Raw genomic sequence first — 27,204 nt, 5'->3', positions numbered from 1 at the left:
GAAAAAAATGCTGTAAAAATGTTTAAGGTGGCAAGCAGAAAAAAAGGGATTGTAAGAATACAAAAATTTGCTAAAAATGGCCTGATCATTAAAACCTTTCATTAAGGGGTTAAAAGAGTGTGTGTGTGTGGGGGGGGGAAGAATTCCCATCAGGGTCTCTATATACTGGGGGTTATGCAATTGCTCCCACATACACCACGTGACCCTCCAGCAGTCAGGGCGGAGTCAGGCGCTATCTTCGTCACGTGACCCCTCCTTCTGCACTTCCGTCCGTACAGCTAATAACCTTCAAACAGTGACTAGCAAGGAAAACCAATCACAGACCTTCTCTCATTCACCAACGGTGAGCCTACAGATGAGATCCGCACTGTGATTGGCTTATGTCAGCTAGGGGCGCTCATTGGCTGTAAGTGGGGAAGTGCACTGTTTCCTACATGCCCGGTGTGTGAATTGGGTGGTGGAGAGTCAGGCGGAGATCAGATAGGACTCAAGGATAATTCCGAGCATTGGACGGTCTCGGGTAAAGCGAAAGTTAGTGAAGCGCAGCTGTTGCCCTCATCAAAGATGGCGGCCGAGGATGCTCAGTAAGGGAGGCAGAGGTGAGTTTCTCCAGTTCTTCTATGGTATTTGGCAGCTTATGTATAAATGATGGCGCTCTTATGGGCCGGTGTTGGGCTCTGCAGACCGCTGTGGTGTAAGTTACCACTAGTAAGGATGAGGCCTGTAAGTGTATGTGATGTTACCTAATCTCCCACATGTGACTGTACAGGGGGCTCTGCACTGACGCCAGGACTGAAGAGTTACATAATTCTTTCATACACTCGTTATGTAGAATAGTTGTGATAAAAAGTAACCACAATGTCCTGCCAACGTAACTATAAGCCTCATACTACCGCTCAGACTCCGCTCTTTACATACATGGAGGCTTTCCTAGTGGAGACACAACCCACTGACTGTGCTGCAGTTGTACATCCCCCTGCCAATCCATAGATCACTAATAACGGGACCCCCCTTCTATAAATCAGTGGGGGTCTCAGCAGTTATCTCCCTTCTATTCGGGGATAGGAGATAACACCTGGATGTCATGGACTTGGCACAGAAGATGTGTCCATATCCATTCCGGAGCTTTGGATCTGCCTATATGATCTTCTCATGACCCCATAGAACAGTGGTGGCGAACCTATGGCACGGGTGCCAGAGGTGGCACGCGGAGCCCTTTCTGTGGGCACCCAGGCCTTCACCCCAACACTGAGTTTGCCAGATAGGACTCAAGGCTTCCTCCTGTGGTCCAAGACAGCCCAGTACGTGCCATGCTCAGCGCTATTTGGCTGCCAGGATTTCAGGAGGAGCCAGAAGGGCTGGATAGAGATGGATTGTCATTGGAGCTCCTGCTCTGGGTCCCCTGATTCTTCCTCTTCAGGGCACCGTGGAGGGAAGCTACAATCCAAAATTCTCCATCATCTTTCCATTGTATTGGTGAACTCAGGAAACCAATACGATTAAAACCGGTGATACAGCCGGGATCAATCAGTTTCTGCTTAAATTGTCATGATGGCACTTTGGGACATACAAGTTTGGTTTTGGTTGTATTTTGGGCACTCTGTCTTTAAAAGGTTCGCCATCACTGCCCTGGGAGATATTGAACATCTATTTTTAGATGTGTTTCTGCTAAAGAGAATCTTTTCTTGTTGTCTGGGATCTCGGTGATCGGTGCAGATTTAACTATGTTTTTTTTTTGTTTTTTTTTTTTTCTCTTTTTCAAACCAGAGTTAACCTGAAGAGGAAGACATTACCAACTTGGGAAGATATACAGGTAAGAAATGTATAGTAGGCAGTCCACTAAAGAAAACCACACCAACCTCCCCAAAGCTATATATGTTTAGGTTGCAACATGAATGAAAAATAATTGTTTTTATTCTTTTTAGGATGCAGTCAGGCAACCCCGCCCACTGGGCCAAATGCATGGGATGGGCAGGGTTTCCTGACTGCATCCTACAAAAGAATAAAAGATTCTTCATTCATGTTGCAACCTAGACATATGCTATTACACAAGGAGAAACTGTTTGGGGTGGGTGGTTGGTTGGACGGGGGTTGTGTTGTGACAGGTTTTTTTTAACAACACCTGATTACAGATGACCTCTAGTTACAGACAGACCTCTCTGCCCACTACAATCTCTGGTGAAGCTCTCTGGATGCTTTACTTTAGTTCCAGGCTGCAACGATCAACTCCAAGGTCTCTGCAATGAAGCTACATCTTAATTCTTGTTCGCTTATTCCTAAATTTTTAAAAACGGGGACCAAAAAATATTTTGTCTGGTGTTACCAACTAACTATACCTGTTCTGACTTGCATACAAATTCAACTTACAGGGTCTGCCTGTATTTCACAATAGACAGGGTCAGCTGATATAGAGAGAGACTGTTAGGCCTCCATTATATGACATAAGAATGTGTGTGTGAAGCTGGAAAACTAATTCCATTCCCTGTATAGTGGCCTGTTATAGTAAGCAGAGATGCAGTAACGCAGCTCAGCCTCTGTACAGTCAATGGAGTTGGACTTTAGCTTTCCTAGGTGATTAATGGGGACCCCATGTTCTGATGACTTATTTTGTAGATGGAGGATAAATGTCATGTTGCCTAAAAACATTCATCCTTCTGAATGATGGCGTTGCAGTTCTATGTTATACATTTTCTGTCCTGCTTTGGCTACTAGGGGCGGCTTTTTGGGAGAAAGTGGGGTTCTCCTACTAGAAGGGAGACTCTCTGCCCAGAATGATGGGTGAGGGAGCATCTGACAATGTCCTCTCCTCTTCGTCCAACACTTAATGGTCTTTTAAGTTCTTACAGATTTCTGGATATTTCTGGCTTGTGCCTTGTATATGTATAATAAATGTATATAAACCTTCAACGCAGCGCAGTAAAAACTTCACATAAACCATTTCCTGCTCCGTGACTCTTACTGGTTCTTCTAGCACGTGATACCACCTTGTATAAGTTGACGTCTTGACTTTTGCTCTGATCTTCTAGGATGTGGAGCGAGGTGGTTTTGGTGCTTCAGGGGGCCTCCCGGGTGGCGCAGGCGGTGGTGAAGATGGGATGTGAAGAGCTCCGCATGGCCACTGCTACCTCCACATTGGGAAGTGGTGTTAGGTCCATGCAGTCCACTGCTGAGCGCTGTGTCAGCACCATGTTCACAAATATGCAGGTAAGTGTATTGTGGAGCTGAGCAGTGTCACGTTTCCCAACAATTCACATGTCACTGCCATTACTGAGCAGCGAGATTCTTGTGACTTCTCCTTGTGACACTTCTGTAGTTCTGCTGTTTGCACATCTTTTCCTCTCCTGCCTTGGGCGCTTGTAAATCCTTGAAGAGCAGTCGGTAAACTTTCAGACCAGGTGATAAGATGAATGGCAGCATTGTAATAACTGCACGGCCTTCTGCCGCCCTACACAGAGGACACCACTAAGAGGATTACCGTATTGTTCAGACTACAAGGCGCACTAAAAATCCTTAGATTTTCTCAGAAATCAAAGGTGCGCCTTATATATGGACTGTACTTACAGACAACAGCTGCCTTGTACTGTGCACAGGTCTGCCACCTGCTGGTCATTCATCCTTATAATCAGGTGCGCCTTGTATATGAACCTAGACGTTTTAGCAGGCATTTATTGATGGTGGTGCACCTTATACTCTGGTGTGCTTTATAGTCCGAAAAATACTGTAGCTATCAACTATTACTTTAGTTTGTGCATCTATTGTAGAGAGGATTTACTGTTGACTGTTTTTTTAGGTTGTTTTTTTAAAAAAATGTTGTTTATTTAATCAATTTTTTTTTTCTTATATAAAATTTTGGTTCAGGTCAATAAGACTGACACCAGAGAGCGCCCGCCACCTTCCGATATCAACGCCGATTCTTGGAGTGTGATGTCGGAGCTGCCCCCAGCTGAGGAGGTGCCACCTCTTCGGACAAATTCTGGAGAATGGCAAAAGAAGAGCCCAAGTGCGACTGGCATGGGGCAAGTCAGAAGCTACAGCACCATTAGAGGGTTAACAGCTGATGAGATTCAGAGAGCGAGGGAGGCTAAACTGCAAGGAGGAGCAGAGGATCATGGGAGACCTAAGCGACAGAAGGTGGGGGACTATTAATAAATATAAGTTGCCAAAATGTGTTATATACCTATATATCTCAAGGGCTTCACTTTTACAATTTCATTAGGGGGTCCTGTTCTTACTAATGGATGGAGTATCAGGGGCGAGCATGCGTACTGTTGTTCCTTTCAATAGTATGGGCGCATTGGAATTGCTGAGCGCTTGCTTTCAAAGATACCCGAGCGCTGTGCTCAGTAATTATCAATTAACAATGACATTGTGGACTAAGCTAAAGACTACAAATTTATTCACAAAAAAGGTCAATTAGAGACCTCACTGAAACCCATTAGTCTAACATAATATGTAACCTTTATTATATTGTATATATTAAAAAAGTCTACAAGACCCATCAATAAAATACAACTCTAGTGAGAATATGTAAATCTCTAAATTTATTATTTTTGGCTGTGTAGGGATAGTAATGATAATCGCGCTTCTAGTGACAATTTAGTATGAATAATTGTCAGTTTAACCCTTCTTGCACCACTATGAAGGAAAAGAGTTAGTAGATGTCTATATTCCACTAAAAAAACCACTATTCCCTAATAGCTCTGCACTTCATTAGCCTAAACAATAATCCATAAATCACTGAGCTGCTAATTAAAAAAACAATCAAGATTTCACTGTAGCCCCCCCCCCCACACACACACAGGGGTTGTGAGCTGTACATATTCTCACTAGAGATGGAGATTTTTAATCCAGTTTGAGTGTTGTACTCTTTTTAATACAGGCGGTCCGCTACTTAAGAACACTCGACTTGCATACGACCTCTAGTTACAAACGGACCTCTGGATTTTGGTAATTTATTGTACTTTAGCCCCAGGTTACAATAAGCAGCTGTAACAGTTATCACAGGCGTCTGTAATGAAGATTTAGTGTTAATCCTGGTTCTTATGACAACCCAACATTTTTAAAATCCAATTGTCACAGAGACCAAAAAAAGTTCTGGTTGGGGTTACAATGATTAAGTATACAGTTCCGACTTACATACAAATTCAACTTAAGAACAAACCTGAAGACCCTATCTTGTATGTAACCCGGGGACTGCCTGTATATACTACAATAAAGGTTATATTCTCTTAGACTAATGGGTTTCAGTGATTTCTCTAATTGACCTTTTTGTGAGAATAGATCAGTAATTCTCCGCACTCTCTGATACTACTGGATGGAGTGACGGGAAGCAAACAGGACCTGCTGCTCCATCCATTAGCCAGACCCCTGTTCTCCTGGTCGCTTCAGATCGCCTCCTTGTGGTAACAGGATGGGGGTCACTTGCATAGTTGGTACAAACACTTTTAAAGGGCTCTAAATATTTATATGTTCTTAAGGTTACAAGTGACCAGCGAGTGTGAATTGCAGCTTTGACTGCTCTCTCATAGCTAATGCGTATACAGTGAGGCAGTCAAATCCCCTGCTGCACCAGCAAAACAATGTTGACCACTAAAGATGTATCGGCACAGGGCGTGTAAACGGAAATTTACCATCAAAATCCACCATGGGCACTTATTCATAGATCCAGGCACAGTGACTATTGTATTCTTTTTATGTTTGTTATCCATGGTCTCCTTCCTTCTAAAAATAAAAAAAATTAAATTATGCAAATGAGCCAGAAGGACTCTTGGGGGGTTGTTACCAGAGCCACTCCCTGCTATACCTTCACAGGCTGTTACTGTGTGCTGAAACTACCTCTGCTGCCCTGAGATATCATCACACAGATGGAGGAGGAGATGCGGAGGGAGCTGGGTGAGCAAGCTACAGCATAGAGTGGCTCTGGTAATACTCCCAGAGCCCTTCATGTACATTAGCATAATTGTAAAAGTTGATTTTAGAATGAAGGAGGCCATGGATAACAAATATATAAGAAGATACCACAGTCCCGGTGCCTGTATATATATGAGTAAGTGCCCCTGGTTTATCATGAAGGATTTTCTTGGTAAGTTTCCTTCAATGAAGTTTTATCAGACACATCCTCAGTCACAATCGATGGGGGTAGAATTTACCTGACCCCTCCCATTGTCATAAGCCCCGCCCTGTTTTGACGCCCGAGGTGTGCGGCAGCTGCAGTAATCACAATGCACTGTACTTGTCATTGTCTTTGCTATAAAGCCCATATAAAGTTTTTTTTTTAGAGTGTAAGCTCAAAGGGGCAGGGAGATGTGTAATGAGATGTATCGGATTAAAGTTATATAAAGGGATTTGTATGGACTGTTTAGGGTTTGTGTGTGGAGTTAGAGTTTAGTTTTATCCCTTCTAGGACGGGGTCATTGTTACCAACCAAATGCTACAGATAAATAAAATAATTCTCTGCTGAATCGTCTGGTCTCATTTACTGGAAATGTAAAAACCTTAGACGTCAATGCAAAAGATTTCTATATGACCGTATAAACATCTCCTCTAGATAGACGTCCTAAAATCTTTTCCAAACCAGGAAGATTTATAACACATAAAACATGAATTGTATAAAAAAATATTATGTTATTATTAACAATAATATTTTTTTTTAAATTATTGTGTAATTAAGTACACATTTTCCACATTTTATAAAAATTCCAAACACCCCCCTGTGATGCAGGATTGTGCGACGTTGTACATGACTATGAACAATTGCCTCAAACAAATCAATAAAAGCCCGACCCTCGCAGAGCCTATTAAAACTGTTAATAATAATCTTTATTTATATAGCGCCATCAGGTTCCGTAGTGCTTCACAGATTGTCCATTTCAACCAATCAGAGCTCAGCTTAAGTTTTATAAACCGCTGTGGGGAAAGTGAAAGCTGAGCTCTGATTGGTTGCAATGGGTGACTAGAACAGTCCTGCTCTCAGACACTTCTGATAGTTTTAAACACATTTGGGGAGATTTATTTATCAATCACATATCCATAATAATAATAATAATAATAAATCTGCTAAAGGAAATTAACTAGTACAGATTAGCGGGAACCAAAAAGTTAAAAAAAAACCTTATTGTAAAAGTTTAGATTTTGGGCTTTAAAGGGGTTGGCCAATAATCCCAAACTTTAAAGATGACCTGTCGGGACAGTTTGAGACACTAAACCACCCACAGACCCTTATAGAGCTGAGGTGTAGTGTCCCAAATCGCCCTTTACCAAGTCCCTATGTATAAAGATAAAAAGAAGTGCTGCCGTGTGCTGCGCAAGACGAGACAGACCGGATGCACTTCATCTGACTCTGTAAAGTTGTGGTTTTGGTTTTTATTAATTATTTTTTTTTTTTTTTTTTTTTTTTTTAATAGCAGCTACAGAGGGATATGGTAAAGGCCCTTATAGGACACTTGGGCCTAAAACCCCCAAGCAAGTCTACTGTGACTTAAAGGGTTATCCCCATCTGGGTATTTACATTTAATTAAATTCATTTGCCATATGTAAACATTTCTTCAATTGGAAGTTATTAAAAAAAATGTTCCTGTGTGAAGATAATTTCTCATAAATGTGGTCATGTTGTCCCTTAGAAACGAGATGGCTTCCTCAGATACGACCACCTCGCACTCTGGCTGCGATGGCCAGACATGCGCTATTGTTTCCTGCCTGACCTCCTGGATTCAGCGATCATTACCACAGGACGGCTGTGGGACCCGCAATTACTCCCAGAAATTTCATATACAAAAACCTTTTGTTTCTTTGTGCAATCCCTCCAGCAGAGGTGGTCGTATCCAAGGGCACAGTTTTGTTTCTATGGGACCATATAACTACATATATGGGAAATTCTTTACCCGGGTCAATTTTTTTTAATAACAGCTTAATTGAAGAAATGTTTATATTTTGGAAGATTAATGAAACCGAATATGAATGCCGAGATGAGAGGAGAAGACCCCCTTAACTCGCATCATGTTCTTTTTCAGAATATCGGGCCCGAACGCTGGATCACTCAGTATATCAGTTCAGTTCCAGTCTGGACATTTCTGCAAGTGCACAATGTGAGTTAGTCGCCTCAGACTCGCTCAGGAGTTGTCACCCTAAACCACTGGTCTATAGGGACCTATGGATGGTTTAGTGTCTCAATCGCCCTGCCAGGTTCCTGACAAGGAACTCTACAATAAAAGTCAAGCAGGATAAACCTGGGATCATAGATCCGGGCACCGTGACCATGACTTCCGGAAGGGCTCTGCTTCCCCCTCCCCTCTCCCCTGAGAGCTGAGCAGACGCGCCATAGGTCAGGCCAGGAATAGGACCTGCTGTAACGTATGCGGAGCAATCGCCTGGCGCAGACACGGTGCAGTGACACGTAATGTGCTGACTCCATAGTGTCTGCATACAGTGCACAGACTATGGCTGCTATGTCTCTGCCGCTAGCTCCCGGCCATGATGTGCGGACGTCTGAATGGTCCCGAACTGAGAGAGAACGTAAATTGTATAAGTTTTCATTACGCAAGCAATGTCCATTATTTGGTGACAATGTGCAACCCCTTTAACCCGCTACAACGCCTTTATGGACAAATCAACCTATAAGGCCTCAGTCTGGACTCTCGAGTTCCCAGTTCTGTCACTTTGCTTCAATGATGCCGGTGTAGTCCACACCAGCTTCATTGCACGTGCGCCGGACCTGCAGGGTGAAGCCGAGGTTTACAAGATCTGCTTCACTGGATGACTGCGCGGACACAGAGAACTTATAAGGGTTTGGTTACTTTATTGCTGACACAGACATTGACCTGACATAACACCCGACTTACAGGCGACCCCTAGTTACAGACGGACCCCTCTGCCCCCTGTGACCTCTCTGGATGTTACTATAGTCCCAGACTGCAATGATCAGCTGTACGGTGTCTGTAATGAAGCTTTATTGATAATCTTTGGTCCCATTACAGCAAAATTTTTGAAAATCCAATTGTCACTGGTGCAAAAATATTTTTGTCTGGATCTACAATTATGAAATATACAGTTTCCACTTACATACAGATTCAACTTAAGAACAAACCTATGGAACATTTCTTATATGTAACCCGGGGACTGCCTGTACATCCCCCCCAAAAAAACAAAAAACCCAGAGGATCCTAGATATTAACCCTTTAATGATTTCTTCACAGCTCAGTGAAAGGGCTAGAGAGAGGAAGGTGCCGGCATCTCGGATCAGTCGCATTGCAAACTTCGGGGGTAATTTTTATTAATTGCTCTTTCTTACTTTCATATTAATTTATGGTTTTTTGAGATTTTGTGATTTTTGAAGATGTTGACTAATTATTTCGCCCTGCACGTCAGGCCTGGCTGTGAGTCTGGGGATCGGAGCACTGACTGAAGCGGCTAAACAGTCTCTGAACAGAGAGAAGAAGTCGGGAGGTGAGCGATGAGCGGCTGGGCCCACGTATTCTCTCATTATAGGGATCAGGATTCCTAACGGTTCTAGCAGGGAAATCTACTATCAAAATCTAATGTGATAAACCAGGGACGTTACTCCTAGATCCAGGCACCGTGATGGTGGTATCTTATTATATCTGTTATCCACGGCCTCCTTCCTTCCTGAAAATCAACTTTTATAATGATGGTAATGAGCCAGAAGTGCTCTGGGGGGCGTTACTAGTACCTTCCATGCTGCAGCTTCACAGACTGTTGGAGGGGGGGAAGTGCTCCTCCATAGTGTAACAGCCTGTGAAGCTACAGCACGAAGGGGCTCTTTTAACGCCTCAGCGTCCTTCTGGTCAACTCATTAGCATAATTTAAAGAGTTGATTTTTAGAAGGAAGGAGGCAATGGATAACAAATATACTGTAAGAAGGTTACCGCAGTCACGCTTCCTGGGTCTATGAGTAATGTCCCTGGTTTCTCATGATTGGATTTGATGGTGGATTTCCTGTAAGAAAGCTGATGACCCTCCACAACTTCTACTGACCTTCAACCTTTGACCTTGCTTCTTTTGTGAAACAACCACCATCGGTCTGATGTGACAAGTGGCCTCTGATAGGAGATGTGCTCGATGGGCTCTTTAGGGTTTACATTGTTGCAGAAAGTTTCTGCAGCAATTCTAGAGATGCTTCAGGGAAATATGCAGGGGCAGATCTTTCCGATATCTTAAAGGAAATCTACCATTTGTTTTCATCCATTATGAAGCAAACATACTTTTAGAATGCTGTAGTTACACTGATACAGAAACATATCTTGTTTAATCCCTGTGCTGAGTGGTTTTGCTGAAAAAGCAATTATATAAGTATGATAATGAGGCTCTGTTGCTCTTGTGGCTGCTCGGCGCTTCTCCTTTTACCCTTATTATGCACTGCTCCAGAGAATGATGTAATCATTGTGTTGCCCCTGACAGGCAGAAGTAATCAATCGCTGCAACATCCTCCGGCTGCTGTGTAGGAGTCATCTAGCTCAGGTTGATTAGTCCTGTCTGGACAGTTCAGGCAGCTCCGTGTAATGTGTTTATGAACAGCAGCCGCATGCAACCCAGTATTCCCAAGAGCCTAATACACTACACTATGTTTGTTGCAGTGTGTAATAGTAACTGTCAAACCCCTTGAGGATGATAATTTTTTTCTGCTATGAAGGTGACTGGTCAGGTTCTGACTCCTGGACCCACAGCAATCCGGAGGACAGGGGTCTCGCTCTCACTAATGGAGTGTAAGGATGAGCATGTGTCCTGCTCCCTTCAGTACAATGGGAGTTTTGTAAATTGCGGAGTACAGTACTGATGCTCCCATTCACTGTCTATGTGAGTGCTGGAGGTACAGAACGCTGTGCTCTGCAATTTCCCACACTCCCAAGCTGTTCAATTTTGGAGCAGCTCAACCTGACGCTCCTTCCATTGTTCGGCTGGAGGTCCCGTTCATGTTGTCTGTGGTCCTAGCACAGCATGTATCTAATACATCTATGGCATGTATTTTTCAAGCTTCGACTTTACAGATTGCACTTGTTTTCCTATTAATTTTCCAGACCTGACCGTCCTGGAAGCAAACTCCTTCATGAGCGAAGCCAATGCTGAGCGAATCGTGGACACGTTGTGTAAAGTGCGAGGGGCTGCGCTGAAGATGGGCCAGATGCTGAGTATACAAGGTAAATTCATGGTTCACGCTGGTCCATAATACAGAGTAGATGCACTACAGTCAAGTTATACAAAATGTAAAGTAGTCGTCCCCCCACTAGGGGGCGAACTACTGCAGATGGGTTACAGTTCAGCACAAACTGCATGAATTAATATATAACGAGCCCTTGTATCATAAGCATTTAAAGGGATGTTCCTATTGATGGAAAAATTCATAAAAAAGCAGAAGTCCTATAAATTATAGTGTAGAGGATCATGTGCATGAGCAGATAGGTCTCTATGGGGTTTTCCCTGTCCATAAATCATTGAATGGGGTAACCAGGTCATCAGCCACTCCTAGAGATATGTCGTTGGGTGGAATTTACTATGTATCCCCTATTTCTATTCTCAAGAACATGGATTCTATGAAACCACATCTGCAGTTCAGACAGAAGTGAAGAATCCTCTGGACTTCATTAGCAATGTCTCTTTCCAACTCCACGATCTTTACCGATCTATAGGATAGGCCATCCATACATTAAGGCTGTAACACCCAGAATCTGGAGCCTTGATCGATTTCACTCGATCCATTGGGATACATAGAAATACAATGTATTACAAAGTCGCTTCTAGATTTTCTCCACTTGGCGTCTTGATCTCTATAAAGTTTGGAACCACTTTAAGCTACAAAATACTATTTTTGACAGCCGTGTCCTTTTAATTTTTAATATCTGAAGGATTTCATCCCTGAATTATTTATTTGGTTGTTTGCAGACGCTGTAACCTATAGATTTTTTGTCTCATTACAGATAATAGCTTCCTTAGTCCTCAGCTGCAGAAGATCTTTGAGCGGGTGAGGCAGAGCGCAGACTTTATGCCTTCCTGGCAGATGACGGTGAGTAGCGTCGTGTCTTTCTTGCCTGTGTCTGGTGGCAATTCAGTGGGATGGTAAATATGGAAATTTTTTTTTTGTCTGCAGAAAGTGCTGGAGGAGGAGCTGGGCCCAGGCTGGAGGGAGAAGTTGTCCTATTTTGAAGATAAACCTTTTGCAGCCGCCTCTATTGGCCAGGTACATCTTGCCAGGCTGCATGACGGCCGCGAGGTGGCGATGAAGATCCAGGTGAGTTGTTATGCCTTTATTGCTTTCACCTTATCTAAAGGGAACCTGTCATCAGGACTTCACACTTGCACCTTATAGCAGGTTCCCATTGGCTGTTTAATGCGCATTAGAAAGCTTATTTCACAATGAAAATTCTCCGTTCCTATCATATAAAAGTATATAGACGTATACCTGGCTCACTGACTGCAAAGAGGATGGAGTCATAGGGGCGTCTGTGTGTCGCCAATGCTCTTTGTCCCCTCCTTCATGCATGTGTTAGCCAACAGTGATTTGCAAGTGATTTGAGTCGGCTCACGTCTTCATGGGGAAGAGAGGTAGGTAGGCCGTGGTGACACAGGGACTTGAAGCCTCACACAGACTCCCCCATGACTGTTTAATACTAATTTCCAATAACCATCCATAATAAAACATTTTTAGTTCCATTCAAACAGCCTGTGGGAACCTTTCATTAGGTCAAATGGGAAATCCTGATGACAGCTTCCCTTTGTGTTATTTGGGGTTTAAAAAACACTTCAAAAAAATTAAGATCCGAAGTGACGCAATTTAATTGCTTTGGATTACGGTGCAGACACAAACTTTTGCAATGCTAAACTTGAACTCTGACTCATCCCTTCCACTATTGCGGCAAAATTGCAGCGTTAAACGCATGATCTGGTTTCTGGTGCTTGCACTATTACCGTTGTGGAAAACTTGCGCAACCAACGAGCAGGCACCCCACGAGCAGGCACCCATGCGCTATGCGCACACGATAATCCTGTAGCCGTTCCACAAGCGTAAGAAACCACGGTATGTTTCTGATGTGTACAATGCCACGGTTTTGCCGCAGCAGGAGGTGTAGTTCAACTTTAGCATTTTGCAAATTTTGATTTCGGCTCCGACATCCACAGGAATAAGTGATGTGTTACTTTACTGCAAATTGAAACTAATGCATTTCCTCCTCGGATATTTTCTGCAATGTGTGTAATTAGCTGAGATTAATCCCATGCACTACTGTACTAATGTATGATGCTGCGGATTTAGCACTTTGCACATGTTACAAATAACCTGCAGGTTTGCACATACTCATAGGCTGCATTTGAATTGCTTTGTGAAAGCCATAGAAGTTCCCTCAGACTTGGTTGGAAACGCTCATTTAAGCCAACGTTTCATCCGACTGACCAGTTCTACATTGATTAGAGATCCACAATGATGATTTAAACAAAACCTATCTTTAGCTCATTGTCGATGCAATAAAAAGCGCAGTACGCTGTGTCTTACACAATTCTTTCTTTACCCAGTATCCTGGAATTGCTCAAAGCATCAAAAGCGACGTGGAGAATCTTCTGTCCATTCTGAAACTGAGCGTCGTTCTTCCAGACGGTAAGACGTCTACCGGATGTGTATGTTACATGTTTATCCTCTGTTACTCCTTCTAGTAACCTTTTATAGTGTGTGTGTGTGTGTGTGTGTGTGTGTGTGGGGGGGTGCAATATTGAAAAGTTTAATTAACCTTAATTATCATTAATAATTATTAAATTGTACATGAAAAAAGAGATCGGCTCTTGTAAAGGTGGAAAGTATTTTATTTTTTACAGGTTTGTTCCCTGAAAACAGTGTACAAGTCCTCCAAAAGGAGCTGGCGTGGGAATGTGATTATTTACGTGAAGCCGACTGCGCCAAGACATTCAGGTAGGACAGCAGTGGGTGCATGTAAGTGATAACCAGCTGATCGGTGACGGTCCCGCTACTGGGACTCCCACAGATCACGAGAACAATCCACCAACAATATGGAAATCATGGGTCCAGTTCTCGCTTATTGGTGGACCCGTGCTTGTCCCGCTGCTCCGTTCAATGGTATGTGAGTGTCAGAAATTGCCAGGCCCAGCGCTCCATATACTGTCTGAGTTATGGAGATAGGTGAGCGCTGTGCTTGGCCGCTTCTAACACTCCTATTCTGTTCCATGGAGCTGCACAACCCATTGGTAATAATGGGACCCCCCTAAAGAGTGTACAGGGCAATGGGGGTGAACCTAAGGCACGGGTGCCAGAGGTGACAATCTGAGCCCTCGCTGTGACTGCCCAAGGCTGTTGCACCAGCACACAGTGCACCTTACAGGACTCCGGGTCTCCTCCTGCAGTCCCATGCAACTCGGAACTTGCTTTCTTCAATCCGATTTTAAAGGGACACCTCCTAGGTTGCCTGGGACTGCCGGAGGAACAATGGGGTGTAGAGAGGGCTGGATTAACATTGGATGAGAGGTTAGCAGTAAGTTCCTGCAGTGCTGGTACGTGTTGTTTGGGAACTTATGTACGGTCTAGGAGTGCACAGAGAAGACGCAGGATAGATCCTGTGTGGTAGCCACTGATTAGCAACGGGCTTATGCTTCCTTTGTGACTTGCAGGAATCTCCTGAGCGACGACCCCTTCTTCATAGTTCCACAAGTGATTGATGATCTCACTACCAAGAGAGTCCTGACTATGGAGCTGGTGTCTGGCGTTCCCTTAGACCAATGTGAGGAGATGGACCAGGAAACCCGCAACAAGGTCAGAAAAAGAATATGTGGGTCTATGATTAGAATTTGGTTATTAGAAGGGGTTTTTCTATGTCCGAACTATAATTCACCTAAATCATGATGGGCGGCGGTGCGTTGCTGCGGTATAGCGGCGGTGCATGGTTTGTTTCCATCCAATGCAGGCTGAGCTTTGATTACACAGTGAGCTGACTGCTCCCACTCTGCGGGTAGCAGCTCTGCTCTTCTCACCTGAACACGGGATGTTACACCCACCAAACATCTATCAGCGACTTCTTTCAGCTCAGAAATCCACTTTAAAGCCCTAATTACTAGGGCTAATAACGCTTTAGAAGGCTTTGATGGTACTTCTTACATTTAAATGGTTTTTTATATCATTTCGTGATTCTGTGAAGTTTGATTGTCTCTGTAAAAGAGTGGCCAACTCCTTCGAGAAAGCGGAAACAAAAAGTTTTGGTTCTTACAAAATGGACATGGAAGAAAAACTTATTGAATCTTAGCATTTGCATTACTTTACATGTTTGACTACCACTTCATTTATATGGGGACCTGTGTTAGTTGGCAGGATATTGAGTAAATCAGTCCTTCTATTTCAGTATGTAAAGGGGCTCCCACTCCTATCATGTCCTTGTCTACAGGAGCCCGGGTTCCTTTAGCTGTACGGCACATAGACAAGTATAAGCACGGTGGCTCAGTGGTTAGCATTGCAGCTGTGCAGCACAGTGGCTCAGTGGTTAGCATTACAGCCTTGCAGCGCTGCGGTCCTGGATTCAGGTCCCATTGTCAAACAACAAGAGATTGTATGTTCTCTTGGTGCATGGTGTGCATGGGTTTCCTCCGATTTCCTCCCACACTCCAAAACATACTGGTAGGCCCCATTGGGGAAAGGGACTGATCTGGCAAACTCTGTGCAGCTCTGCGTAATCTGTATGGGCTATATAAATGAAGAATTGTTAATAATAACACGTCACAGGGATTCGGCTTCTCTGCTGCACTGGGAGTGGCTTGCTGTTTAGTAATATCCATGCACTGTGGATGATTCTCCGCTTTCATCCGTTTTTCTGCGTTTCAGATCTCCTACAACATCCTCCGCCTCTGCCTGCAGGAGGTATTTCAATTCCGCTTCATGCAGACTGATCCCAACTGGTCCAACTTTTTTTACGATGCTGATATGGGCAAGGTAAGAAGGACCAGCAGTGGCAAGCCGTGGTAGATTCTAGGTGTTTTGATTAAAAAATTTACAGCCAAAAAGATTTTCAGATTTCTTATTTACCTGAATTGCTTTTGAATTACTTTATGATTTTACAGCATTTGTATATTTGTATTGCTTCACACATTTAAAGAAGTACTAAAAAGAATAAAAAAAAAAATATTTCTCTATACTTCTCACTGTCGGCCACAAGAGGGCGCATCACCAAGTTGTTCGACTAATAAATTCAGTTCTCATTTTTTTGAAGGGGTTTTCCCACAAAACAAGTTGGGCCCTATCCATGGGATGGGGCCTAACTCGCTCATCAGGGGGCTCTCTGTAATGATACCCCCACAGATCACAAGTACCAGGGGTCCAGTGTATCCCTGTTGGACCCTTGGTCGCTCCCTGTGATGCAGCCGGTCGTGCATGGCTGGGCTGCCCCATTCATCTCTATGGAGCTGAATAGAAATGAATGGGGCAGCGATTACGTTATTATTATGGCGTCACGTTCCCTTTATCAGATATTTTGTCAAATTTATTTCTATTTTGTTCTCCTGCATCGGCAAAGGGGGGAACATACTTTTTTTTTTTTGAGTAGTTTTTACCCTATAATAGATCTGATTGGCTCCATAGTAACAGACTACAAGTCCTGGATGTAGTCCCCTCCTACAGTCCTAATATTCTATGCTTTTTAGCATTGACCAGGGAAAGATCTTTGATTGTTGGTTGAAAAGGCGCATTAGTAAATCTCAGCGTTAATGTGACCTAACGGATATAGAAGGACAGCATTGTCAGGTCATCTTGATTAAAGAGCTGACTTGTTGGCCCAAATCCTCCTGACAGGTTCCCTTTTGGCCCAAATCCTCCTGACAGGTTCCCTTTTGGCCCAAATCCTCCTGACAGGGTCCCTATTTGGCCCAAATGCTCCTGACAGGGTCCCTTTTTGGCCCAAATGCTCCTGACAGGGTCCCTTTTTGGCCCAAATGCTCCTGACAGGGTCCCTTTTTGGCCCAAATGCTCCTGACAGGGTCCCTTTTTGGCCCAAATGCTCCTGACAGGGTCCCTTTTTGGCCCAAATGCTCCTGACAGGGTCCCTTTTTGGCCCAAATGCTCCTGACAGGGTCCCTTTTTGGCCCAAATGCTCCTGACAGGGTCCCTTTTTGGCCCAAATGCTCCTGACAGGGTCCCTTTTTGGCCCAAATGCTCCTGACAGGGTCCCTTTTGGCCCAAATGCTCCTGACAGGGTCCCTTTTTGGCATGCATTTGAACCCCAGATAGTTGGCTGTTGTATCCAGGAATTAATAGAACGCTCTTCTCCGTAGGTTATGTTGTTGGACTTTGGTGCCAGTCGAGGATTTGATGAGAAGTTTACGGATGATTATATTGAGGTGAGTTATATGTGTCTGGATACAGGTAACTTTCCAGATTCTCTTGCCTTTGCGGGGTTAATGATGTTTTGGTGACTTCCCCGTCTTCTGTCCATTGCAGGTGGTAAAAGCCGCAGCGGAAGGAGACAGGGGGCGAGTTCTAGAGAAATCCAAAGACCTGAAATTTCTCACTGGATTTGAAACGAAGGTAAATTATGGCTGATGTATACACTATACATACACTAAATACACTATAGGAGTAGAAAGATGGATGGATACAATGTAACTTTTTTACTCCTTTAGTGCATTGGAAACAATCCCATATTATAATCAGTAATTTTAGTGCTACAAGAAAATTGGCGATTGTGTCGCTCAACATTTTTATATCAGCGGACGCCGGGCGCCACCATCTCAGGTGGCCAATCACCGCCTTTCCCGTAACATTAACTGATGGCGGCCTTACAGTGTCACAGGCCGGCCATAGCCCTTATATACAGCATTAGCCGCTCCGACCACAGAGACCCGCCACAACCCCAAGAATGGGGGTCTTGTTCCTCCCTGATGACTGGTCGGTCATTCATTCATTCATTCATCCATTCATTCTCTATAGAACTGCTGGAGATGGCCGAGTCCTGTACTTGGTCATCTCTGGAAGTACAATCCATCATCCTGCTGCCCCATTCATTAACGGGAATGATTGGCGGGGTCTAAACGTACTGGAAACCCACCTCTCAACATGTCATATATCGTTCATAGTTGCAACAAACTTTTAAAGGACATCTACCACCAGGATCAAGGACTGTAAACCCAGCACACTGACATACTGGTTAGTTCACTCTGTCAGGATCTGCTTTTCTTTTAGCTTCTTATGCCCTGGTTTTTAAAAAAAGGGTCTTTTAAAATTATGCAAATGAGCCTGAGAGGCTCCAGGCTCCATAGGACTTAATGGAACCTGGAGCCCCTTGGGCTCATTTGCATGATTTTTAAAATCTTTTTTTTTCTTAAAAACAAAGGCATAAGAAGCTTAAAGAAGAGCGGATCCTGCCAGAGGGGGCGCACACCAGTATGTCAGTGTGCTTGCTTTACAATCCTTCATCCTGGTGGTAGATGTTCTTTAAAGGTCCCATTGAAAGCCAAATGTACTGGTTGTGACCGGACCATCTTATGTGTATGGGTGACCCAATTTTTTTTTTTCTTTTCCCCAATATTTTCAATCTGATTCCACTATGCACTGGGGGGGAGGATGCTGCTGCCCGCACGGTCTAACCCCTTACACTGGGTCTCCTTTTGGTAAGATTTTGGCTCGCACTCCCTGTGTAGCGGTGGATTGTTCGATCTCTTACTCGTTGCTTTATTCTCCCCACGTGCATCTTGTCTGCTGCCTCTTTCTGGTGTAATAAAATCTTGTGAATGAAGCGGAACAAATCATTTTCACGCGGCTTTAGTCCAACATTATATAAAGACTCCAGGATCCCAGAGGGGGGTCGGGATTTACCCCTAGGAACCTGTCTGCTGGCACGGGTTACCCATGACCATGCCAGGATATCGGACCTCTGGGGTGGACGGGGCCCGGCCTCAGGTCTTCTAGCTCCGTCGTCCAGGATTCGGATGGTTCTGGCCATTCTTGTTTCTGGGATATTGATGGTAAAATGGCTTTTAGCAGTAATGACAATGCAGACAGCAGCCTCCTAATGTCTGGCTCTGACTGTTCTCATCACATCGCTCTCCTACCTATTGTGCTGCGCTCCGCTAATTATCCCCACAGATGAAAGCTTCAGTTCCTGGAATTTCAATGAGATAAGACGGGTACATTCTGCTGAAATGAATATATCAAAGTAAAAATCCAGGGATACTTAAAGGAAATCTACCCTCCAAAATCAAGATGCGTAGATCCAGGCACCTAAATTGTGATAATCTTCTTATAATTGGCCTCATTCCTTCTAAAATCAACTTTTACAATTATGCTAATGAGTCTGAAGGGCCCCTGAGGGCAGTACGAGTGCTGTAGATTCACAGGCTGTTACGTTCTGCCGACGCAGTGACAGTGTAACAACCTTTGAAGCTGCACCTTGGAGTGCTCTGGTAACACCTACAGAGCCCTTCAGTCCCATTAGCATAATTTTTAAGTTGATTTTAGAATGAAGGAGGCCATGGATAACAAATTATAAGAAGATACCACAGTCCCGGTGCCTGGATCTATAAGTAATGTCCCTGGTTTTTCATGATGGATTTTCATGGTTGATTTCTTTTAAAGGGAACCTGTCAGGGGGTTGTATATCTGTTATACAGGACTGTATCATTATTGCAGTCCCTTGCGTTACTCAGAAATGGGTCTTTCAATCCTGGAGACAATTGATCCGTAATAAATCATGGGGTGGAGTGGCGGCTATGCCCTTGGGTTTACATTCACTGACAGCAAGCAGATTTCTGCAATACAAGGAGGAATTGGATCACGGGGAGATTTATCATACGCTGGCTTTTGATGGAACCTCGCCCCTCCGGGTATATCCCGAAGCTCCTGACCTAGCTGGCGCACAGGCTGTGCAGCGTACATGACTTATTAACCCATGAGTGTTCAGCTTGAAGGATCGCAGGCTATAGCCAATAGCCTGGGTGGTGACTTAAAGGGGAAAATCATCACAATTCTGGGGCTTTACAAGACAATGCAGCTATTTTAGGGCTTGTGCACCCTGATAACTGCCCCACACAAAGAATATAAAACGGTTGGGTGGTCCGTGTGCTCCCCTCCGCACCTTGCCTCTTGCCTGGCCGCCCCTCGTACACATGGGGCTCTTGGCGGAGGGACAGGAATGTGATGTGTTTGGGGCTTAAGGAAGTTTTACTGAATGTTTTTGCTGAGCTGCGGGGTTTAGTATGTGGGGCTGTTACTGCTCTTTTAAAGGGGCTACTTTTGGGATATTCTTAGGACTCAACTTTTTTGTTTTGTTGTAATAAAATGTTCTGATCAGCCCCGGGGGAGAGGCACATGATGGGGAACCACACAAAGATGCGCATCAGAGACCCTGCGGACAGTCCACACGTGTTGGCGCATATTTTCCAGGACGGTCATTTCTGCAGACGAGTCCTCCAGATAAACCCTGTGACTGGATATCAAGATGATAACCCCCCCCCCTTCCCTTATCTACCAGCACAATCCTGATAAACCTGGAACACTTACTCATCGATCCGGGCTGTAGTAATCTTCTTATATCTGTTATTCATGGGCTCTTTTTTTTTTTTTTTTTCCCCTCTGAAATCAACTTTCAAGATTATGTTAATGAGCCAGAAGGGCTCATGTGTGTGTTACCAGAGCCCCTCCCTGCTGCAGCTTCACAGGCTGTTACACTGTGCAGAAGCACTTCCTACCTCACTGTGTGCTGAAACCTTTCTCTTCTACAGTGAGATTGCAACTTGCAGAGGGAAGGAGACCGTAGAACAGCACAAAGGCTTCTGGGGCATTAGCATAATTTAGTTGATTTTAGAAGGAATGAGGCCGTGCATTACAAGCCTAATGAGCGTGACTGGGTGTGTTGCAGAAACCCTCTGCTTCAAAAGCTGTTACACTGCAGCAGCGCGTCTAAGTCTTTCCCTCCTCCATGCACTTCCTCCAATCTCGGAAGCGAGAGTACTCCTCCGGAATGCTTTTTTCCCCAAATACAGCGCCACACCTGACCATGGTTATTTCCGGTATTGCATCTCGTCTGTATAGAGATGAAGGCTGCTTGGTTGCGATTCCACACACACTACCCAGGGTTCTATGTACAGAACATCCCTGGTATAAGCAGAGGGATGTCCGCCTGCCCGTGCTGAATGGCCAGAAGTATTGTCCGTGCCCGGTGACGGTGTGTACAGCGCTGTACATCCAGTCCCTGCACCACCCTGAGGGTACACAACGTCCACACAGCTGAGTGTTCAGACACCGCGCCGGACATTGCTGTGTTATGTTTTCATTGTTGTACGCTCAAGGCGCTCGTGTTTCCCGGGGACCATTGTGAGTTTTTTGGGGGATTTGATCAGAACGTCTCTTTTAAAGTGATGACCTGGTAGATTGTAGATTATAGTCCTGAGCCGAGCGTCACTGGGTTACATGTCATCTGTGGATCACTCACATATTCAGCGATGGACGCTCCGTCTACGTCTCATCCCCCTCGCCAGGCTTTATCCCGGTGCGTTGCAGACATTGGTTACGGCTAATGGAGTGTGTAGGGGGTCAGAAGATCAGAACATCACAGAGGATCCTGATCTGTATCACCCCCTGTATCGGGTTCTAAGTGACCCTGCTCCTAAGTTTAAGACCCTGCTCCCAGTTTCTCCATATTCATGTGAACATGAGCAGAGAAGAATCACTTTTTGCCTGAAATGAGTCACTTTAGGGTCTGGAGGGACATCCCCGCAGCTTGGTCTCTGTGGTGCTTCTCCTATCAAGATCCCATCAGGCTTTTGGTTCTGTGACGCACAGAATCTGAGATGCAGGGAATGGGTAGGAGCTGGATCTTTATCTGCCGCTTACATTTCCAACTCTGTCTCCTTGTATCTGTAACTCACAGAACTGGAGATTCTTATCCATAAAAGTAAATCTCCCGTCAAAAGTCATCACGATAAACCAGGGACATTACTCATAGATCCGGGCACCGGGACTGTGGGGATCTGCTTATATTTGGTATCCAAAGTCTTCCTTCTAAAATCAACTTTTAAAATGATGCTCTGGGGGGAGGGGGTGGGTGGATGTGTTACCACAGGCCTCTGTGCTGTAGCTTCACAGGCTGTTACCGTCTCTGCTCCCTCTGCCTGATGTAATCTCACTGCACACTGTGGGAGGGGTGGGGGTCTTCATGCACAGTGTAACTGCCTGTGAAGCTGCAGCTCAGTGTAACAGCTCTGGTAGCTCCCCAGGAACCCCTGAGGCTCATAAGCATTATTATAAAAGTTAATGTTAGAAGGCAGGAAGGAGGCCGTGGATAACACATATAAGAAGATACCGCAGTCCTGGTGCCCGGATCTATGAGTAATGTCCCTGGATTATCAGGATGGATCCTGATGGGAGATTTCCCTTAATATGACGCCCAAAGTTTGGTTCTGGGTGCACAGAAAGATCCCTTTCCTGATGCATGGGGTGGGACACTGTTGCAGCCGGTGATTGGATAAGAGGTAGTTTCTTATGACCGTCCCAGGAGGAGCCTATAGGAAAAGGACTGGAGAGGTCACCAGAGGTCACAGGGGGCAGAGGGGTCCGTCTGTAACTAGGGGGACTGCCTGTAATTTTTACCGAATATTTTTTCGGAATTTTCCTAAATGGATACCACTCCATGATTTATTCTCCGAAAAGAGTGGAAAAAGGATTTTCTCCCCCTTTCCTATGGATTTCTTGTGTAGCGGAGGGGGGTGGGGGAGCGCGGTTGGACCGATGATCTACCCCGTCCCCATTCATGGACTTGCCTCTAGTACAGGAAACTGTCGGCTCTTCTGTCCCAGAAATGCAGGTTTTTTTTTACAGCTTAACCACTTCCTTTATAGCAGAATTTTCCAGCTTCTCTCTTGGCAATGTCTGTGTGCCGGCCTCACGTCACTGGCTGGAAGGAGAGTAATATCCCAACACGGACCCCCACCTCACACACTGACGACCACCCCCTCTCCCCCACCTCACACACATGGACCCCACACTGACGGCACACCTCGCTCACTGATGGACCCCTCACACACATAGGCCCCCACCTGGCACACATGGGCCCCACACTGACGTACCCCTCGAACACATGGGCCCCCACCTGGCACACATGGGCCCCACAATGACTGCGCACCTCGCTCACTGACGGACCCCTCGAACACATGGGCCCCACACTGACGGCGGACCTCGCTCACTGACGGACCCCTCACACACATGGGCCCCCTCCCACCTGGCACACATGGGCCGTCTTGGGTGTGAGGCAAGCATTAAAATTGTGGGTGAGTTGGGTTTTGTTCTGTGGCTCGGGTAGAGGTGCTGGTTGACTATTGGGCTTCGCCTCTTATCTTTTCCCCCTTTCCATCTACCTCCTGCTCCGATTACCGGGACTCATTCCGCTCCCGTCCCTCATTCCGCTCCCGTCCCTCATTCCGCTCCCGTCCCTCATTCCGCTCCCGTCCCTCATTCCGCTCCCGTCCCTCCTGTACATTTGGTGGCATCAGATTTTCTTGACCGTTGTGTTTTATGTTCTTCATCAGGTGTTTGAAGAGGCTCACATAGACGCCGTGATGATTCTCGGAGAAGCTTTTGCCGCAGAGAAGCCGTTCAATTTCGGCACCCAAAACACCACAAAAAGGATCCACGACCTTATCCCTGTCATGCTAAAACACAGACTTACCCCTCCGCCCGAGGAGACCTACTCCCTGCACCGCAAGATGGCCGGCTCTTTCCTTATCTGTGCCAAACTTAGGGCGGTCATCCCTTGTAAGGACCTCTTCGATGGCACGTACCGCCAATACTGGGCACAACGAGGGCGAGAGGAGCGCAAGCCAACAGCCGATTAATCCAGTCCCATCATTGTTACTTTTTAGATTTTTTTTTATTTTTAGCCTTTTATTACCCATCGACTGGTAAAGTCAATGTCATTTCACTGCTCATACGTATGTTATTCAGTGACCCAGCAGTTTTGTGGCTTAAATGATGAGGACGATTGTGGTTTTTGTAATGTGTGTGGGTTTATTTTATTATTTTTGGATTATTGTGGTCTATAGTGGAGTTTGCCCCTTGATAGGGGAGGATTAAAGATCTGCTCTCCGTGGGGTCCATCCTGCTTAGGGGAGGTCCCCTCCTGGGAATCGACCTCTGTCTCTGATCCGTATCTTGAGCCGTTCAGATGAGACAATCCTGTTTTTTTTTACATTTTTGTTCTTTGGGCTCCTTGGTCTGTGTCGTTGGCCCTCGTCTCTCGAAAAACTTGTCCAAAATCGTGGATTGACTTTCATTGACTTGTCATTGGGAACGTTTTAATTAATCGCTTAATCCGCTCTTCGGTGTCTTTTGAAGCTGCCTCCTTGTCCGGGAAGATAGGATTCCCTGTGAAATTCTTTTTTTCCTCTGTTGACGGGAAGAATTTGGGAACAATGTAAAATAGGTCACCCGGGTCCAGGCACCGAGAGGTCTCCAGAAATCCAGATCACAGCTTCTGTTTCTTTAGCCAGAATATACGATGAAGATTAAGGGAAGTAAATGGATTGTGTGGTGCTCCTCCCTGTTGGAGATGGATGCCACGCTGGCGCTGCGGACCTCTCATCACCCACGTCCTCAGCTGCTGGTGCCGCCCCTGGTTGGCATAGTGCAAAGCTTCTTCTAGTACCTTCAAAGGATCACTAATCCCTGGCCGGGTTTATAAGAAACTCACAAAAATATGTACACACAATTATCAGAACTGAACATATTTAAGATATAGACTCTACATGCAGAATTCTTTTGGAACTGTCAGGGGGCGATGTGGGACGTTGCCTTCGCCAACACATCCTTATAGACTAGTGGCTTAGTGTCCCAAATCGCTATCTATTTATTCCTTCCGTGACATTATAGAATTATACTTGCCTAGGTCCTGAGCTCTCAGTGGTGCGTCAATGAAGCCGATGTAGTACCTACAGCACGTAAAGTCTGATTGTACTATGTTGGCTTCAATGACTAAACCTGTCCCAAATCGTAGTCTATTTATTCTCTCCGTGACACAATAAAATTATTCTTGCCTTGCTCCTGAGCTCTCGCCACCTAGGCGGTGAATCAATGAAGCCGACGTAGTACCTACAGCACTGTACTATGTACTACTTCATTGACTAAACATGAAGGCACAGAGAGTACCAGAGATGGGTCTGATGATCCTTAATAGACTGATCTCTAGGTAACAGGACAATTTGGGTTACTAAGCAATAGGTTTACAGCGGAGCTTTAGATGGGTAAGTGGCCCAAATGACACTGGTCAGGTTCCCTTTAAAACAACTCCAGCTATGGGAACCAAATTGGGGGTGTCTTTGAGTTACAGCATCTTACTGGAAAGCCATGTTATGAGAGACCCTCGTGGGGTACCCCAGTGCCGAGATCACCTGGTACGTTGACTATCAGTACCTAGCGTATAGTCAACTTTTTGGGTGGAGTTTCAAAGAGGTTAATCATAGCCATCCAAACTCGTAGAGCTCCTCTAATACCACTTTTTTCTCGCGTCTTGAGAAATTGATCAAATCCTGTTGATTTCATCAGTGCGTACATTACGAGCCAAAATGCAGGAATATTGGACAATTTCTTCAGGTTTTACTTGTATTTTAAGTTTCTTGTTTGTCCTTGCTGCCATTTGTGGTTCAGATAACCGCACATCTTCACGTGGAATTAGGATTGTCTTCACCAAAGGAGGTCACATGTTGTGTGGAATGTGAATGTACATCTATTAAATAATTTATACAGACGGCCATCTTTTTTTGTTTGTTTGTTTTTTATGTTTAGATAGTGACCAGGGTTGTTCAGCTAGAAACTCTTTGCAAAAAGAGAATTTTCTCTGTTGTAATTCCTCGTATCACCAGATCACGGCCACCGTTGCGGCAGTGTGAATGAGCCCTTAGGAGGGAAGATTATTTTCCTGCCTGAAACGCCTCTAAGGATACCAAAATAAAACAATCTCTAATTCAGTGTTATTAACAAAAATGCAGTATTTCACAGATCTCATTTCAACCTATCTCTATCAGCCCTGGTGTGTTCCATAGCTCCCAACCGTCCCAGATTTTGAGAGCTCTCTTGGATGGTTGGGACAATGTCCCGTGCTGTCCCTCACTGCCCCGGGTTCTCCCGCCTCCTGGTCCACCCCCGACACACTATAGATGCAGAGCAGCCGCTAAGAGGCGGGATCAGGGCCTGCTGCCTCCACCCATCTCATCTATGCTCTATAGCAGAAATGTGTGGAGATAGCTCCGCCCCTGTCATCTCACAGCTTCGAGGAGAAGAGGAAACAGGACTGTGGAGGAACTCCGCAAAAGTAAGTAGCACTTTTTTTTTTTTTTTTTTAAATACCCAACAGGGGAGGACGGGAGACCACTATATGAGAGGGGAGATGGAGGAGGACAGGAGGCCACTATATGAGAGAGGAGATGGAGGAGGACAGGAGGCCACTATATGAGAGGGGAGATGGAGGAGGACAGGAGGCCACTATATGAGAGGGGAGATGGAGGAGGACGGGAGGCCACTATATGAGAGGGGAGATGGAGGAGGACAGGAGGTCACTATATGAGAGGGGAGATGGAGGAGGACAGGAGGACACTATATGAGAGGAGATGGAGGAGGACAGGAGGCCACTATATGAGAGGGGAGATGGAGGAGGACAGGAGGTCACTATATGAGAGGGGAGATGGAGGAGGACAGGAGGCCACTATATGAGAGAGGAGATGGAGGAGGACAGGAGGCCACTATATGAGAGGGGAGATGGAGGAGGACAGGAGGTCACTATATGAGAGGGGAGATGGAGGAGGACAGGAGGCCACTATATGAGAGAGGAGATGGAGGAGGACAGGAGGCCACTATATGAGAGAGGATAAAATTAAAGAGGCGGCATTATATTTTTCTGAGTTGCATTAGTGGGTATTACATAGGTCCCTGGGGGAGATTGAGAGTTGAAGGGTGCATTATACAATACAGGGGCAATTAAGATCAATATTCTACAATGTTTGGGGTGGGGAAATGGGTGAGGTTTAGGAAAAGGGCCTCTTCTGACTTTGGTTGACTGGTTCCTCTAGCATTGCAGGGGGAGGGGTAGGAGGCAGACTGCACTACACACACAGGCACTTCCTGCTAGAACAGTAGTGTGCAGAGGACACAGCAACAGATAAGCTCTGGAATCCAGGGGAGGGGTAGCATAGCAGTGCTGACTGTGTTTTATTGACTAGGCGAGGCAGCAGAGC

At 45.2% G+C, this 27,204-nt stretch overlaps 1 protein-coding gene across 1 annotated transcript; it reads left to right on the top strand.

Annotated features, from left to right (window-relative positions):
* Positions 1–269: 269 nt before the first annotated feature.
* LOC140076631 (atypical kinase COQ8B, mitochondrial-like) lies at positions 270–25,727 on the top strand. Its single transcript, XM_072123240.1, has 16 exons — positions 270–599; positions 1,768–1,813; positions 3,027–3,204; positions 3,859–4,131; positions 9,192–9,258; positions 9,364–9,441; positions 11,031–11,150; positions 11,928–12,013; positions 12,098–12,238; positions 13,516–13,597; positions 13,813–13,906; positions 14,620–14,761; positions 15,821–15,928; positions 17,263–17,328; positions 17,429–17,515; positions 23,509–25,727. Exons 3-16 carry the CDS (start codon positions 3,028–3,030, stop codon positions 23,812–23,814), a joined length of 1,827 nt encoding a protein of 608 aa, XP_071979341.1. The 5' UTR covers positions 270–599; positions 1,768–1,813; position 3,027; the 3' UTR covers positions 23,815–25,727.
* The last annotated feature ends 1,477 nt before the right edge of the window (positions 25,728–27,204 follow it).

This window comes from Engystomops pustulosus, chromosome 9, assembly GCF_040894005.1.
Source record: "Engystomops pustulosus chromosome 9, aEngPut4.maternal, whole genome shotgun sequence".
In the NCBI taxonomy this organism is placed as follows: Eukaryota; Metazoa; Chordata; class Amphibia; order Anura; family Leptodactylidae; genus Engystomops; species Engystomops pustulosus.
This window is presented reverse-complemented; position numbering and strand designations above follow the sequence as displayed.